Source organism: Pteropus medius, unplaced genomic scaffold, assembly GCF_902729225.1.
Source record: "Pteropus medius unplaced genomic scaffold, Ma_sr-lr_union100, whole genome shotgun sequence".
In the NCBI taxonomy this organism is placed as follows: domain Eukaryota; kingdom Metazoa; phylum Chordata; class Mammalia; order Chiroptera; family Pteropodidae; genus Pteropus; species Pteropus medius.
This window is the reverse complement of record NW_024352787.1, coordinates 10642734-10655545: the sequence shown is the minus strand read 5'-3', so window position 1 is coordinate 10655545 and position 12812 is coordinate 10642734. Positions and strand designations below refer to the sequence as shown.

At 40.4% G+C, this 12812-nt stretch overlaps 1 protein-coding gene across 2 annotated transcripts in view; it reads left to right on the top strand.

The window, feature by feature from the left end:
• Window positions 1–12812, top strand: part of RELN (reelin) — a 458093-nt gene that overhangs the window by 338823 nt on the left and 106458 nt on the right. For both annotated transcript variants that reach the window (XM_039849355.1, XM_039849356.1), the window contains 2 exons: window positions 8350–8487; window positions 9360–9546. In XM_039849355.1, the coding sequence (XP_039705289.1) occupies window positions 8350–8487; window positions 9360–9546 (325 nt within the window). The remainder of the gene's footprint in view (window positions 1–8349; window positions 8488–9359; window positions 9547–12812) is intronic.

Here is a 12812-nt window from a genome sequence, read left to right as displayed (position 1 = left end):
CCTTTTCCATTAGGTTTGACATATACAAGAGAATGATGCAGAAATCTAAAAACTCCTATGTCAAGATAGTTTGGATTGGAAAGCTGTTTTCTTGCTACAAAGCCCTACTTTTTATTTCAAAAGCTTAATATACACTCCCCCACCCCACCCTATTTACATTCCTCAGTAACAAAAATCACCCTCCAGGAAGCAGAAGCATCAGTAACTAGGGAGAAAGTTAAACCTTTTGTAATGTAAAAGAGAAAAGCGCACTGCTTCCCAAATATTGCATGGTTTCATTTTAGATTGATCACTCTGAGCACTGTATGAGGAATGGATGGTAGGAGCAAGAGTGAATACAGAAAGACCAGTTAGGGATTTAAGTGGCTTGGAGTATGATAGCAGACATAACAAAAGACATCATTTGTGAAATACATACTAATCAGATTGGGTTTGCTGATGGACTTGATAGGGGCTATAGTAGAAAACGAAGACTCAAATAATTTCTAAATTCCAGGCCCGGAAACATTGTTGGAGGGTAGTACCACTAAGATAAGGAAGACTGGAAAAAGAATGGATTTGGGGCAGGAAACTAAGTTCTGTTTTTGTTTGGTGAAAAGAGGTAAAGGGGAATATAGTCAATAATGGCATGAAAACTTTGCACCACAACAGATGGTTAATAGACTTTGATTGGTAATCACATCGTAAGATATATAAATATCGAATCACTACAGTGCACACCTGAAACAAATATAATATTGTATGCCACCTATACTTTAATTTTTAAAAAAGAGTTTGTTTGGGGACTTCCGGTCAAGGTGGCACAGTAGATAGATAGTGTGCTCACCTCCTCTCACAACCACATTAGAATTGTAACTCAACTACAGAACAACCATCATTGAGAGTCGCCTGAGTTCTGGCTGAACAAAAGTCCTACAACTGGGGACATATGTAAGAGGCCACCTCAAGACTAGTAGGACAGGCAGACCCAAAACCTGCTGGTCCCCAAAATGTGTGTAGCTGTTGAGAATTGGGAGAGATATCTCGGCTGCAGAGGTTTCCCCCAGAGTAGTGAGGAATCCCAGCCCCATATTGGGTTGAAGTGTTAAAAAGAGAAGTCCCCACAAATTCTGGCTGTGAAAATCAATGGAGATTGTGGCTGAGTGAGATAGAGGTCTACGGGAGTGGCAGATGTTCCTCTTTAAGGGCCTGCATTTTGACTCACTCACTCTGAGCTCCAGAACTGGGGCAGCAGCTCAAAAAGCTCCAGGGACATATAGGGAGGAACTGAATTGTCTGGCTTCAGAGACAGGACTGAAGGGGCAGCTTTCCCCCAAAAAGAAATGCTATCAGAGGGCTTTGTTCCTTTGTTGAGCCCTCCCCACTCCCAGTGTGCAGACACATCTGAGTCTCCATCATCTGGCTAATACTGGTCAACTTGCCCTGGCGATTTTCTGAGACCCTGCCCCTTCCAATTTGTGGGCCCACCCAAGCCGCCTCCAGTGGCTTTTCCATATAAATAGTCTGACTTGACTCATGCTGTGGACTTTCCTAAAACCTCTCAAAGGTTTACAAAACCTGAACAAGCAACATCTGGCCTCGGCATACACTGTACTGCTTGCTGAGCAGCCCCAGGCATGGCACTAGTGGTAGCTGGCCTAGGTTCCCGGCTTGGCCTCTTGAGGCACCTCTAAGCCCAGCACAGGTGGCTGCCATCTGTGGATTGCTTGGTGGCCCTGGGAAGGACACAGGCTACAGTGGAACTTGGCCTATGGCAGGGCCCCTCCCACTAGGCCCCGGGGCCAGCATCGACAGTAAGTGGTTTCAACCTGAGCCGGAGCCCCACCCAGGGCTGCATTTGAGAACAACATACCTAAAGGGCAGACTGAGCAGGCACCAGTGCTCTGCTAAAGTGAATCCTGCTCTGTAGGGTCAGCGCTTCACCAACCAGTTCTCATAGCCAATCAGCCTGAGGGTCAATCTCTGCTATTGATATGCAAATAGCAACTAAGGCTCAAGTACCACAGGCGGGCACACACAACCCACACAAGAGACATCCCTGCAGCACCTGGCTCAGGCGACCAGGGAAGACTGTGCTGCTATGCACCACAGGACACCTACTACATAAGCCTACTCTACTAAGACTGAGAGACTTAAGAGTCCTGCCTAATATGTAGAAACAAACACAAAGAGACAGCCAAAATGGGGAGACAAAGAAACATGTCCCAAATGAAAGGACAGAACAAAGCCCTTAATCCTTTCCCTTTTTTCGTCAATCCCCCAAACTCTCTCCCATCTGGCAGCCATTAGAATGTTCTCTGTATCTACAAATTTATTTCTGCTTTTGTTTGTTTATTTTTTTCTTTAGATTCCACATGTAAGTGAAATCATATGGGATTTGACTTTCTCTGTGTGACTTACTCCATTCAGCAGCACAATACCCTCTAGGTCCATTCATGTTGCGGCAGATGGCAAGATTTTATTCTTTTTTTATGGCTGAGTAATATTCTATTGTATATACGTGCCACCTCTTCTTTATCCATTTATCCATTGAAGGACACCCAGGTTGCCTCCATACCTTGGCTATTGTATATAATGCTGCAATGAACGTAGGGGTTCATATGTCTTTTTGAATTACTATTTTGGGTTTTTTGGATAAATACCCAGAAATGGAATTACTGGGTCCTCCTTTGTCTCTTGTTATAGCCTTTGTTTTAAAGTCTGTTGTATCTGGTATATGTATTGCTACCCCAGATTTTTTTATTTTCATTTTCATGAAATATCTTTTTACATCCCTTTACTCAGTCTGTGTGTCTTTCAATCTGAAGTGAGTCTGTTGTAGGCAGCATGCATAAAGGTCTTGTTTTCTTATACATTTAGCCATTATTTTGATTGGAGCATTTCACATTTTTACGTTTGAAATAACTGTTGATAGATATGTAGTTATTGCCATTGCATTATTCATATTTTTTATTTTTTCTCCTTAAAGAAGTCCCTTTACATTTCTTGTAATACTAATTTGATGTTGATGAACTCCTTTAGTTTTTTATTGTCTGGGAAGCTCCGTATCTGTCCTTTAATTCTAAACGACAGCTCTGCTGGGTAGAGTAATCTTGGTTGTAGGTCTTTGCTTTTCATCACTTTGAATATTTCATGCCAATCCCTTCTGACCTGCAAAGTTTCTGGTGAGAATCAGCTATCAATCTTACGGGAGCTCCCTTGTAGGCAACTAACTGCTTTTCTCTTGCTGCTTTTAAGATCTCTCTTTGTGTTTAACCTTTGTCATTTTAATTATGATGTATCTTGGTGTGGGTCTCTTTGGGTTTGTCTTGGTTGGAACTCTCTGCACTTCCTGGGCTTATATGCCTACTTTCTTTGCCAAGTTAGGAAAGTTTTCTGTCATTATTTATTCAAATAGGTTTTCAAAGTTTTGCTCTCTACTTCTCCTTCTGGTATGATGTAAATGTTGGTACTTTGATGTTGACCCAGAGGCCCCTTAAACTATCCTCAGCTTCAGGTTCTTTTTTCTTGTTGCTATTCTGATTGGGTGTTTTCTGCTACCTTATCTTCTCAATCACTAATTTGATCCTCTGCTTCATCTAACCTACTGTTGATTCCCTCTAATGTATTCTTCATTTCAGTTATTGCACTCTGCATTTCTGAACAGTTTTTTTTATGTTTTCTATCTCCATTTTTATCTACCTCTTTGTTAAAGTTCTCACTGAGTTCCTCTACTCTTCCCCTAAGTATCCTTATAAGCAGTGTTTTGAACTCTACATCCAGTAGATTGCTTGTCTCCATTTTGTTTAGTTCTAGTTCTGCAGCTTTATTCTGTTCTTTCATTTGGGACATTTTTTTCTGTCTCCCCATTTTGGCTTTCTCCCTGCTGCTAAGTCTCCCAGTCTTAGTAGAGTGGCCTTATGTAGTAGGTGTCCTGTGGGGCCCAGTGCCGCAGTCTCCCTGAGCCAGGTACTGCAGGTGTGTCCCTTATGTGGGTTGTGTGTTCCTTCCTGTTATAGCTGAACCTTGGTTATTGTTTGCACATCAAGGGGAGGGGTTGACCCTTGGGCTGATTGGTCGTGAAGGTTGGCCAGTTAGGGTCTGACCCTACAGAGTAAGTTTTGCTTTAAGAGGGCTCTGGTGCCTGCCCAGTCTGCCCTTTAGGTGTGTTGTCTTCAAATACACCTATGGTAATGCTCCAGCTCAGGTTGAAGCCACCCACTGTTTCTACTGGCTCCAGAGCCTTGTGGGGGGTGCTCTGCCACAGGCCAAGTTCAGGCGCAGCCTGTGCTGTTTCCAGGGCCTCCTGGCAAGAGTCACCAAGGAATCCACGGATGGCCACCATCTATGCTGGGCTTAGAGGTGCCTCAAGAGGCCAAGCCAGGAACTGAGGCCAGTTGCCACTAGTGCTCTTCTTGGGGCTGCTCAGCAAGCAGTACAGGGCATGCTGAGGCCAGATGCTGCTTATTCAGGTTTTGTGAACCTTTGAGAGATTTAAGGAAAGTTCGCTTCATGAGCCAAGACAAGTCATTTGTATGGAAAAGCTTCTGGAAGCAGCTTGGGTGGGCCTACAAGTTGGGAGCAGACGGGTATTAGGGAATCACCAAGGCAGGGCAACTGGTGTTAGCCAGGTTGATGGCCATTCAGATATCACAACTGCCTGTGTCTGCACGTTGGGAGTGGGAGGGTTCAACAAAGGAACGATGGATTCTACCAGCGCTCTGTCTGGGAGAAAGCTGCTCCTCCAGCCCTCGCCCTTAAGCCAGACAGCTCAGTTCCTCCTCATACGTTTCTGGCACCTTTCAAGCTGTTGCCCCAGTGTTGGAGCTCAGAGCGAGTGAGTCCATCAGCAAGTTAGTCATGTGTGGGCCCTTTAATAGGAATTCCAGCCACCTTTTGTCTCAGCCATAGTCTCCCCTGGTTTTTACAGCCAGATATTGTGGAGGCTTCTCTTCCTGGCACTAGAAACCTGGGTTTGTGAGCCTGGTGTTGGCTGGAACCCCTTGATTCTCCTGGGGGATCCTCCACAGCTGGGATATCCTTCCCACTTTTTCACTACCACATGCTGGTGTGGGACCAGCTCATTTTGCATCTGTGCCCCTGGAGCCACTGGTCTGGAGGTGGCTTCTTCTGTATGTCCTTAGTTGTAGGACTTCTGTTCAGCCAGACTTCAGGTAATTCTCAGTGATGGTTGTTCTTTGGTTTACTTGTAATTTTGTTGTGGTCATGAGATGAGGCAAGCACGACATTTTCCTACTCCGCTATCTTGACTGGACACATAGTTAGTGCCATGTTTTAATGATCCTTGGCCATGCTGACCTTACCTCTACCTGCACCTCTAGCTAATGCTGGCTTTCTCAGCTCCAGGCCTCTGTTTCTACTGGCCTGATAGTTGTCTTTTGGCTGCATCTTTGTTCGGTTATTTTGATTCAAGCATATGCAACTATAAGTTGAAAGCATATAAGCAAATATGGTTCCTGCATTATTAAAGATCTATTAACTTTGGAAAATATCCTAGATAGGACATCTTAGAATGGAAATATTTAATATGTACACCTGCTTAGAGAAATTTTATTGTATATGAACTGAGTATTTGAAAATTAATGAATGAAAATGAAACCCAATGAAAATTAATTTTGTTTTTATGAGAGACATTTACATAAGAACAGGGCCTAATGAAACCCGAACAGCTGTCAGTTGCTGACTTCATAAACAAATCAACACCTAATGACTGAGTTTCAGAATAATTGGGTAAATGTAATTATGGTTAACTCTGAAGGTGGAAAATATAATTTAGTCAGCCTTTATTTACCTTGATTTCTCAGGTTACCTAACTATCAAGAGATGACTCAATGCCACTTTATTTTAGTCTAGAAGTTTACATGGGAGAGGGGAAATCAAATAAAGAAAAGACTGTCAAGTTTTGTTGCTTTGGGGAATCCAGAGTTTAGATTTTAAATGCAAGCCAATTTCATTTCATGAGCCCCACAGCCATAGTCTCACTTTTAGACTCAATTCAAAGTGTACAGGAGTTTTCTCTTATGAACACTTATTAGAGGGAAAGGGAGAAGGAGGGGAGGGGGAAGAGGGAAGGAGGGAGGGGAGAGAGAGATAGAGAGAGAGAGAGAGAGAGGAGAATTGGCAAATTAAATATTTGTATTGAGGGCAATATTTAGCAGTGATGCAGCTGCGAATCAGTGAGATCACACCTTGTGTTCTCACATGTGAGCAGCTGGAGATTGCTCACACAACAAATTTTTTTTCTCACTAAAAGTGAAGCCAATATTCAACCTCTTTTTGCTTCCTTTTCTGTTAATTAACATCAGATAATTAAATTGTGGATTGTATTTTTAAATTGGATAATTCACTTTAAGATTTTTATTTTAAGGAAATATCTTTTTCAGGAGTTCATATGATCCATATAAGGATTAGTTGACTTAGAAAAAGAATTTAGAATGTGTCTACATGTGACTATTTAGAAGCATAAATAAACTGGGAAATCTAGGACAAGTTTCTGAAAACTTCCAACCCTATTTTAGTGTTTGATATATCAAAACTTCAAAATATATGCCATAGTTTTCATGTAGGCATGTGACTGTAAAGAAAATAAGCTATCACCTTAGTCAACAAACCACCAAAGCAATCATTAAATTCATAAGCTGGAAGGGATCTTAGAAATCAGTTTGCCCAATCCCTTTATTTGAGAAGTGAGAAACTAGAAGCCCCTGAAGGCTTAAATTTCTCACTAAAGGTCACACGGCTGATAAATTGCACAGCCTGGGTCCTGGGGGTTGGGTCTCCTAACTCTTAGAATATTCTTTATTACCTACAGAAGTCAAAAACAGTCTGCCCTTTCCTGGCCTGTCCATCCATTCACTGATTCATTTGTTAGTGGATTTTTTTGTACACCTACTTTATTCTGTTCCTGTGCAAACTACTGAGACAAAAATATCCCTGTACCCAAAAGAGCTCACAGTCTAGACACCTGTGGCCCTAGACTTGACTCAGATTATAATCAATCTTAAAAGAATATAGTCATCCCTCCTTGTCATGACACTGGTGCATGAATCTGAATCTACTTCTTTTCCGTAAGGCTCTATGCTCTAAAACAATATACTTACTTTTATAGGAGGCTTTTCTAAAAGCTATTTCTTAATGGGACTAAGAAAATTGTATTGGCTGTTATGTTACAAATATAAACTATTCCCATAGAGGAAGTGTATCTCTCTTACTGTATGTACCATGATGAGCTCTGATATGCAGCAAACTTATGTCTACTGGACATACCTCAATGAATATGGAATTATCCTACTAGGAATGAAAATGCAACCTATTAGGCACAGGTCATTGGTAAACAAACAATAAGACTGGATTTTAACAATCTATTATGTACTTAGCAAGTATTTAATATGTGGGTGATTGATGCAGTAGATTTTAATGGATCATTTAGAGCTGTTAAGATCAAGTGTATCTGCAGATAGTGTACTTGGGAAGAGTTTAACCAATGGAACTGAGTATTCACGTTAATTCTGCAAATCCTTTTTGTTTTCTTTTGTTTTGCACTTTGACCAAAAAGAACTAATAATGGATCCCCGAAAATTCCTAGAGATGAAAAATATGATATGATTTTAAAAGAATTTCTTGTGATTGTCAGTGAATGGAAACCTTGACATTGCTCTCAAATTATCCTCTTCTTTTGACTTTATATCTGGTTTAGATGAATCAAGGTCTCAAATATATCTTTATGTGTAATGGATTGTTCAACTTTTTATCTCCACTAAACATCAGCTTGTCCATGAAACCTAAGCAAGTTAGTGTTTCAGAAATAATAAGCTAAGTTTAGCACCCAGATGTTCTCACTTGTGATATAGTACATTGTAGTATGTTTTCTCAACCCCCAAAAAATACCTGCAGACAAAACTTTCATTTCATATCGAGAACTAAAAATCTTCCAATAACTACTGATGTGTTTATTGTAAGAAATTGTATTACTCTAAGTTAAATACCTCACATTTTCATTTGTGAAAGAGAGGCTGTTTAGTATATATCTTTATTTTTATTAAATATTCTTTCTTACTTTTCCTAACGTCAAATCTCTGTGCAACAACAAAAAAATCTGATATTTTGTTATTCTTTAAAATGTCTCAAATTAAGATTGGGGCATATACAAAATAAGCAGATTTCTTTTTAACTTTTCTTCATGAATTTTGAATTGGATAATAGTTGAAATTAAACTACTAAAAAAATAACTGGCAGCTAAATATGTTTCAGAAAGTTAGTTACATGAAAGATTCTGAACTCTGACATTCTTTGTTAATACTACCACATGTCAATTAAAATATCATTTTTATTACTGTACCTTGCTTCTAGGTCTGGTGCCACCCGCTTCCGTTGGAGTCAGAGCTACTACACAGCCCAAGATGAGTGGGCTTTAGACAGCATCTACATCGGACAGCAGTGCCCAAACATGTGCAATGGGCATGGCTCATGTGACCACGGCATGTGCAGGTACCGGCGTCAGAAAGTGTGATGGATCCTCTGCTTCCCAGGATTTGTGTTTGTAGGGATACTACAGCAGTCATCATCAGAGTTATATGGATAGACTGATAAATAATGAAATAGCCACAAGAAAATGAGCCTCCTTTCTGTTCTTATTTTAGATATGAAAGATATTGTTGCATTTAAATTAGTGTAAAGCCATATATTCTAAAACTTCAAAATCTAACCTCAAGGCAAGGGCTCTTGGGTTTATTTTCAGAGTTTATTAATTAACCCGAAAGTCCTATTGGGTAGTTAAAAGAGCCTTACGATTGTTTCCCTTTTTTCCCCTGTCAGTCTTAAAGCATTAGTCAAACAGTTGCTGCACACTCTCCTACCCCACTTCGCCAGAAGCTCAAGATTGTATACAAGGGGAGATGGTGATTATCACTAATGAGGATGAGAAAGAAACACACTTGAATACTTAAAGATTTGAAAAAAGATGTAATTTAATCAGAAAGAGGAACTTTAAAACGTGGCCAGAGTTACATGTTGGTTGAACAAACATTTATATGTGACTTTTTAAGGCTACAAGAAAATCCCACTATCCTCCCTCCCCCATCACCTGCCATGCACTTATGCACACACCCATATTCTTCATAATACTGATGCCTCAATTCTACTATTACAGCACTATTTCTTTTAAGAAAGGATTTTTTTTTTTTTGCAATGTGAAAAACTGAAGATTGTTTCTATCATATACTGTAGATTAACACTGTAGACTCTAGACACATGAATGCTAAGTCTAGAGCAGAAGGGAGACACTGAAAATGTTACAGGTCGCAGGGCCAGGATGCGCACAGATGAGACTGTGACTTGTTACTTGGCATCCTCTCTCATAGGTGTGACCAGCGGTATCAAGGCACTGAATGCCAACCAGAAGCTGCTCTTCCTTCTACGATTATGTCAGATTTTGAAAATCAGAATGGTTGGGAGTCAGACTGGCAAGAAGTTATTGGGGGAGAAATTGTAAAACCAGAGCAAGGGTGTGGGGTCATCTCTTCTGGATCATCCCTGTATTTCAGCAAGGTATGACTAAGAGCTGGGGATAAGTGATGACTGTGTCGTGACTAAGGTATGGGAATAATGATCAGGGCAATGGCTATTGGAATGTGTGACTAATTTATGGAGCAGTCTGAACTTAGAAGGCACAAATATGAGATGGTTTTAGTTTTCCCCACATTTCCTGTTTCGAACTGGGCTTTATGAAATTCCTATCCCTTAACTACATCTGGGAAACGTTTATAGTTTTATGATTGTTTTGCGGTACTACAAATCCAGGTTAAGCCAGTTTAAAAATGCTGTCCCTCTTGTACCTGATTTAAATCTCATTGCTTTCCTTTCCTCTAGGGCCAGCCAGGCTTTGGGGGTCTTTGAGTGAGGCAGGGTCTTAGTCTCTTCTCACCCCAGCCTTTGGAGGGTATGTGAGCATGTGGGTGTGAGTGGGGGTGAAGGTGGTGGAGCTTAAAGATTAAGAGCAGCAGCTGTAACCAGACTATCTGCTTCAGTCTGATTCTGCCACTTCCAGCTGTATGACTTGGAGCAAATTCCTTAACCTCTCTCTATGACTTGGTTTCTTCATCTGTAAAGTGGAGATAATAAGAGTGTCTACCTTATTAGGGTTATTATGCAGATTAAATGCATTAGTATACTTATAAATCATGTAACAGTGCCTAACACATAGAAAGTACTGTGTTTATTAAATTTGTCAATCAGTTAATCTCAAGAATATGATTGGGGGAAGGAGGAATAATGGGGATTAGGGTGTGCAGAGCTGTTCCTAGGGAACTGGTCAGCTCTCCATAGTGGGCAAACATCTTTGGTCCAATTTTGGCTCAATTTGGTGGCTGCTGGTGGCATCTGCTGTTGCAGGACTATCTTAGTTAACTCAGGCTACTGTAACAAAAATACCTTATATAAAATACCATTAAAAATATCGTTGTGTGGCTTAAATGGCAAACATTCATTTCTCACAACTTTGAAAGCTGAGAAGTCCAAGATCAAGACACCAGCAGATTTGGTGTCTAGTAAGGACCCACTTCCTGGTTTGCAGATACCGTCTTCTCTTTATGTCCTCACACGGTGGAAAGAGGAGAGAAATAAAAAACAGGCTGTCTCATGTCTCTTCCTATAAGGGCATTAATCCTATCATAAGGGTTCCACCCAATAACTTAATTACCTGCCAAGGCCCCACCTCCTAATACCATTCCTTTGAGAGTTAGGCTTTCAGCATATGAATTTGGGGTGCACAAACGTAAAGTTTATAACAGAGATTGCATAGAAGTTTTTCTTGCAGTGTTCAGCTTCCACAGTGGCAGCACCTGGTTAGGCAGACAGGTCAATAGATGCCAACTAGGGACTGAGGTGCCAGCCAGAATCTCCAAGACAGATTCTCTTGGAACACTGCTAACCCATGTTGCTTGGTTAGGGATGGGGGAGGGGGAACCACCTCCATTCTGCAGACTAGGCAGGACATTCTTTTCTTCCTCCCTCCTCCAAGTCATCTCTTCATATTATCTTCAAAAGAATTAGAAGGGAAACAGTTCCTATTCTACAACCTTAGCAACATGTCTAACCCCAATTATTGGCAGCTGTCTTTATAACATGGGATGCTTAACACCACTTCTTTCAGCAAGGACAAGAGCCACCAATTCTAGGACAACTGAAATATTCCACTCTTGATCATGTAACAAGTACACAGGTGTAGGAGATGTGCCATAGGGCAAATATATTGGGGAATCTGTTAGCGCAAAAAATCCAAAACAAGTTAATTTATGCACGTGCAAAAATAGGTTCCGGTTTTGTTTTGATGCAGGTGTAGAACAAAGAATCAGCAGGTAAACACGATAGAGAATGATAGAAAATTAGGGATGGATTCCATTTAATATTTGCTATCCATTGAAATTGGAGGTCCCCGGGTCATTATTGTTAGAGATAATAGTCAATACACTGGTCAAATGGATATGACCAATATACATTGCATAGATCCAGAAACACTGTATAATTGTGCAGAAATGGGAAAATTGTGTCTCCCTTAAGCATCAGTTTAAAAAAAAGACTATAAATCCTTAACCAATATGTACATAAACATCTCAGTAAACATGTGTGCATACACACAGATAGTTTAAACATATAAAGTTACATATTACTATTCCTTACACTTAATTTCTGATGATCTCTGGAGTCAAACTACCTGGGTTTATACGCGGGCTCCAAAGCTTATTAATTGGTTCATCTTGCAGTTAAAACATCTTTGTGTACCTCAGTTTTCTTGACTGTAAAGTGAGATGTTAGGAGGATTAAGTGAGTTAATGCAAGTATAAAGAATAGTGTCGGGAACATAGAAATAGCTCAATAAGTGTTAGCTATTATAATTACATCTCATGAGACTAAATTACACATTGTTATCATTGACTGTTTCCCTATATATGCCATGCTATTAACTTAAAATCAGCATTTCAAAAGTAAAATTATTCTTTTCCTCGCCCAATCCAGCTTTCTCCCTAAATTTTTGCCAAAATATGTAAGGATCTTTTTTTTTCCTTACTTTTTTTCCTCTTAGTCACATCTTTGAATTCTAAGTAAGAGAAACTAGCTTAAGCCAAAAAAAAGAGGAAATTTGGTTCATATAATCAAAACACAGGGAGGGCTTAGATAAAACTGATCTCAGAGATAACTGGAACCTGAAACTCAAAGCTCACAGAACTCTCTCCTTGTGAGTAGACTTTGTTTTCAGTTCAGTTATCATTATGAGAGTAGAACCATGGCCACAGAGCTTTCTAAGCAGCTCCATTAGAAAATCTAGAGAAGGTTTCTGCTTGGCCAATCACAGTGTCCTCGGGAATGGTGTACTATGATTGGCATAGCCAGAGTCACGTACTCACTCTTTTGGTAGAGATTTATTCACAGTTTGGCAGCCTCCACCAGCCAGCATGATTGAGCTAGAAAAGAGGCAATAACCCAAAGGAAGAATTCCTTAGACCTTTTGCCAACCACCCGAGTTTAATTTATCTAAAAACATGCTTCTGTCCTGTCAATCTTCCAGCACAAATGTTCCAGACGATCTCCAAAACTGCTGCCCTGACTACATAACTTATTTTATTTTTCCAAACATGAGCCCTCTGCCCCAAACAAGGTCTCCTCATCATCTCACATTCTGCCAGTTTCCATCTTTGCTTTGTCTCTACTGCCTACCAATTAGGCCTTTCATTGTCTGTGCATCCATATAAACCTTGCAGTGTCCTGCTCAAATTGTGCTGCTTCCATGGAGCTTTCTGGAACTATGGCAAAGTATA